This window comes from Engraulis encrasicolus, chromosome 12, assembly GCF_034702125.1.
Source record: "Engraulis encrasicolus isolate BLACKSEA-1 chromosome 12, IST_EnEncr_1.0, whole genome shotgun sequence".
NCBI classification, from domain to species: domain Eukaryota; kingdom Metazoa; phylum Chordata; class Actinopteri; order Clupeiformes; family Engraulidae; genus Engraulis; species Engraulis encrasicolus.
In genome coordinates, this window is record NC_085868.1 from 2,190,001 (window position 1) to 2,195,000 (window position 5,000).

General features: G+C 49.3%; 1 protein-coding gene across 2 annotated transcripts in view; it reads right to left on the reverse strand.

The window, feature by feature from the left end:
• The window catches only part of LOC134459191 (tyrosine-protein phosphatase non-receptor type 4-like), a 127,476-nt gene that overhangs the window by 13,972 nt on the left and 108,504 nt on the right, over window positions 1-5,000 (reverse strand). For both annotated transcript variants that reach the window (XM_063211478.1, XM_063211477.1), the window contains exons 16-20: window positions 4,163-4,307; window positions 3,637-3,720; window positions 3,187-3,243; window positions 1,766-1,922; window positions 496-662 (exon numbers count right to left, since the gene is read on the reverse strand). In XM_063211478.1, the coding sequence (XP_063067548.1) occupies window positions 496-662; window positions 1,766-1,922; window positions 3,187-3,243; window positions 3,637-3,720; window positions 4,163-4,307 (610 nt within the window). The remainder of the gene's footprint in view (window positions 1-495; window positions 663-1,765; window positions 1,923-3,186; window positions 3,244-3,636; window positions 3,721-4,162; window positions 4,308-5,000) is intronic.

Sequence of the window (5,000 nt, forward strand, 5' to 3'; positions counted from 1 at the left end):
ATGACTATTTTAAAAAGCTACTGCTGGTGGTGTGTGCCTCCATAATTGTGTGTGTGCATGTGTGTGTGTCTGCTCGGTCATATTCCACATGTGGGCACTTTTCTTGGGCATTGAATGTGGTTTCATGAGGACTATTTTACAGCTGCATAATGCGTCTATGTAAATGTCAATGTATTCACAGGTGTTTGAGTGTGGTCATAAGCTGTTCTGTTAAGTCACTTTTTGAGCTACGTATAGGTGCATTTGTGTGTGTGTGTGTGTGTGTGTGTGTGTGTGTGCGTGCGCGCACTGTTCAGCCCCTCTAGGTTTGTGTGTGCGTGTGTGTGTGCGTGTGTGTGTGCGTGTGCGCTCACATCACACTGTGCTGGTAGGTGTCCATTGCTGAGCCCCTCAAGGGGTGTGTGTGTGTGTGTGTGTGTGTGTGTGTGTGTGTGTGTGTGTGTGTGTGTGTGTGTGTGTGTGTGTGTGTGTGTGTGTGTGTGTGTGTGCTCTCACATCAAACTGTGCTAGTAGGTGCCCACTGCCAAGTCCATCTCGTAGCTGCAGCATGGAGCTTCTCCAGGCGTCTGGGTCCAGCGTGGAGCGCTCGCCGCCCGCCTGTTCCGGAATGTACTGGAAGTCCGGCTCCGAGTCCAGACGCTCATCCACCACATCGTAGATGGCTGAACACAACACATAGAGCATTAGAAACATAGAGCATTACAAACACACGGACACACATACACACAGACACAAGCATATTAGATTACATTACACTAGGCTGACGCTTTCATTCAAAGTTATTTAGGTACAGGGTATTGGTTACGGTCCCTGGAGCAATGTGGGTGTTAGGTGCCTTGCTCAAGGCCAATTCAGCCATGGATGGAGATGCTGGTTAGGGTGGGATTTCAACCTGCAAGCCCCTGATCTAAAGGTCAGTGCTCTAAACATTGAGCCGTGGCTGCCCCACAAAGCACATGACACCATGACCATTCTGACACCATTCTACTTCCATTTTAAAACAGGCATACTGAGTAATGACACCTTGACGAATGCTCTCCCAGAATGCAGCTAAGTACCATGGGGTGAACACTGGAGGTGTAATAGCTCACACTCAGACGACTGAAACACTCAGGCAGAAGCATGGATCAGTGGTTTTCAAAGCGGCGGCCGGGGGACCCTGTGAGGCGCGGTACGCGGCCAGGAAAAGTGTAGCTGACTACCGTTAGCTTAATTGTACTCTATCTATACTATTTGGCCAGACTTAACGTCCGCAGAGAGTTGAAATGGCGACAGCCAGGCTATTGAAGTATCAACAGATGGGGCAGGGCAGGGCAGGGCAGGGCAGGGCAGGGCAGGGCAGGGCAGGGCAGGGCAGGGCAGGGCAGGGCAGGGCAGGGTTTGCTTGATTATCATCGACTTTCAAATCTTGTACAGAGATGTTGGTCTGACCAAGAAGATCACGAATAACGTTTCCCAAACGGCCTGGTTAACCTGCCTCCCTCGGTTTGATTCTGGTCGAGGCCAGAAAAGGCTATGCCGAAGTTTAAACCAAACATTTTCTTAGTCCCAATAGACTGTCTCTTCTTTAACCATGTGCTTTAACCACGCCACTGCCTTGAACGGCCTTGAACACCCAGGGCCGTTGGAGCTGCTCAAAGTTGACTGAAACGATATATTTCTATTGCTCCTGGCCTGACTAGAAGCAGCGGCAAAGGCCCTGCATCATTAGGAGGGCATGGCGTGGCCTGGCTAGGGCAGGGCAAGGCAAGGCCAAGTGGCTCACCGTTGGGCCGCACGAGCAGGATGAGCTCCCCGGCGTTGCTGTCGCAGCTGGCCTTGATGAAGGACACCACCTGGTCGTGCGTGTGCTCCGAGATGTCGCGCCCGTTGATCAGCACCACCTGGTCCCCCTCGTTCAGCCGCGGCACGCACAGGTCCGCCTGCAGGGGCAGACAACCAGAGGTTAAAGGTCAACCAACGTGACCCCCCCCCCCGAAAACAAGTCGTCTCTTTATCAAGTCTACTGAATACAGTATCGCACATGTGATGTACCAAATGATGTACTGATTGTACTGAATAATTGGGCCACATGATGCATTCCACTGTCTCCAAATCACTGATAGCCTACTGCTACAGTGCTGTAGTACCTGTAGGGGTCAGAGTTTCCCTTTGTGTGTGTGTGTGTGTGTGTGTGTGTGTGTGTGTGTGTGTGTGTGTGTGTGAGTGTGAGTGTGAGTGTGAGTGTGAGTGTGAGTGTGTGCATGCGTGCGTGAGCATGTGTGTGCGTGCGTGTCCCTGGCAGCGCTGTGAGCCAATATTTATGAGTCTCACAGGGGAGTGTGTGTCAACATAACGAGACCTTTCCAACCAGGCCTGCTGAGACCCGTCACCCAGAGGAGAGAGGAGAGAGGGAGGGAGAGAGAGAGAGAGAGAGAGAGAGAGAGAGAGAGAGAGAGAGAGAGAGAGAGAGAGAGAGGGGGGGAGGGAGAGGGAGAGGGAGAGGGAGAGGGAGAGTGAGAGAGCAGGAGAGTGGGAGAGAGATAAACAAATATTGTGCAGGGAGAAAAACAAAAATTGTGCAAGTGGGTGAGGAAAAGAGATGGGAAGATAAGAGAGACAGTAAAATGAGAACGAAATACAGTAAGCAGGAAACGGAAAAAAAGAAAACAGACAAACAAGACAGGGACTGTTTGAGTGATAGAAAAAGAGTGAAAGTGTGAGAATGCAGGAAGGAGGGAGGGAGGGTGAGAGACAGAGAAGAGAGTGACACAGATAAAATGCAAGGGAGGGCAGGAGGAGGAAAGAAGGGAAAAAGAGAGGGAAAAAAGAGAGGGAGCGAGAGAGGAGAGAGAGGGTACTCAAGACTGCACATGCAGAAGCAAGAGGCAAGAATGCAGGAATGGAGGAGGGGACGCAGAGACACACACACACGAACATGAACACGCGCGTGCAATCATGAAACGATGACAAAGTAGAACACCTCCCAAACAGATGTGTACACCATTACTACCCAACTCTACTCTTCTTAAAAGTGGGTGTATTGCATTTGTGTGTCCAACTGAAAATTTGACAGCTATGTGTGTATTTTTGTATGTGGATGACATGTGGATGTGTGGGATATTACCTCCCAATACATAAATAGGTGTATGCATGATGCATGTGTGTGTGTGTATGTGTGGTACAGATTGCACTCTAGGTACCCACCGATGTTCCAGGGGCCACCCGTGACACAATGATGGGCATCTTCTGATCTAGACCACCCTGTAGAGGAGAGGAGGAGGAGAGAGGTGAGGGGGAGGGGGTGTAGGGGAAGGAGGAGAGGGGAGAGAGGACTTCTATTAAACAACCAGAGGCAAACACCACAATACATTACACTTCGCTGATCATTTTCTACAAAGGAACCTACGGTTTGGACACGGGGCATTAATTACAAATCAATTCATTAGTTACAAAAATCACATCAAATCAAATCAAATCAAAACTGGAGTTTCGTGCATTCTAAAACTCTGCTCAAGTGCATAACAGAGGCCTAAACCAATGCGTTTTCAAAAAGATCAATTTACATGTAAACCACTTCTAAATGTCATACTGTATATGATTACACATTAACCCCTGGGTATAAAGAAATCCTGGACTTCGACAGCACACACTCACCTTGACGTTGAAGCCGAATCGCCCGTGCTCATCTGGCCTCATCTTGATCAGAACGAGGTTGTCATGGGGAACCACTCCATTAAGCTACATATGGAGAGAGAGAGAGAGAGAGAGAGAGAGAGAGAGAGAGAGAGAGAGAGAGAGATAGAGGGAGAGAGAAGAGACCGAGAGAGGGAGAGGGAGAGGGAGAGGGAGAGAGTTTTACCAAAGTGAACTTTAACATATCACGTTGTATGTGTATTTCCTTCTCTGGGCATTCAGGCATGGGTGTGCTGTGAGCTGCTTGGCATGCCTGCATGCGGAGTTCCCCCTCTTTTATCAGTGGGTATTGGTGTGTCATAAAACTTGTTGACCTGGTGTTTGTGTGTGTATACTGGCGTTTTGTAGAGCTTGTTCACGTGTGTGTGTGTGTGTGTGTGTGTGTGTGTGTGTGTGTGTGTGTGTGTGTGTGTGTGTGTGTGTGTGTGTGTGTGTGTGTGTGTGTGTGTGTGCGTGTGCGTGTGCGTGTGCGCGCGGAACCCCTCACCATGCTCTTGTCTGTGGGTGCTGGCGTGTCGTACAGCTCGTTGACATGGTTGTTGTCCAGTTCCTGTTGCGAGGGGGAGCGGCTGAGCTGGCTGCGGCGTTGTTTAGGGGGCAGGGCTGGGGGCAGGCCATCCACGTCAGGAGACCTGCAGAGATGGAGGGAGAGGAGAAAGACTGAGATAAAGTGTGTGTCTGTGTGTGTGTGTGTGTGTGTGTGTGTGTGTGTGTGTGTGTGTGTGTGCCGTTGGTTTGGGGGCAGAACTGGGGCCCCCATATGGATTGGAGAAGGTACCCTGGGGTGTGTGCTTGCCTTTACACCATCTTTACACCATTACACAAAACACAAACACGTGAAAGATTAAAAAGCTCCCACTGACCAACACAGCTTAAAGCATTGCATTAATAAGAGAGAAATGCTTTGGGAGGGTGTGTGTATGTGTGTGCGTGTGCACGCATTTGTGGCGGTGTGTCTAGAAAGATAGCAGACAATCAAAATGATTATTGGTGGATTATCCCTCGTCTGGCTTTTTAAATGTTGCGACAGGGCTGGGCCGCTGCGTGTCTGTAACTGTCTGTTCTGATAAGACACCATAATCATACACCCACAACACTAATAACACACTAATCAAATAACTTGTATATCTGGGAGCTTTGTATTCGTTTTATTTTTATTTTGTAACGTTTGCGATAGTGCTGCTGCGTGACTGTGGTTGGATCCGGCTGCGAGAGAAATTAACTGCTCTGATATGGCATCGCAATAACACACTAATCACCATATAACTCATAACACTGGAAGTAGCTTTTATTTGTCTCAGTGGGACTATAGAGACCCGCAAAAT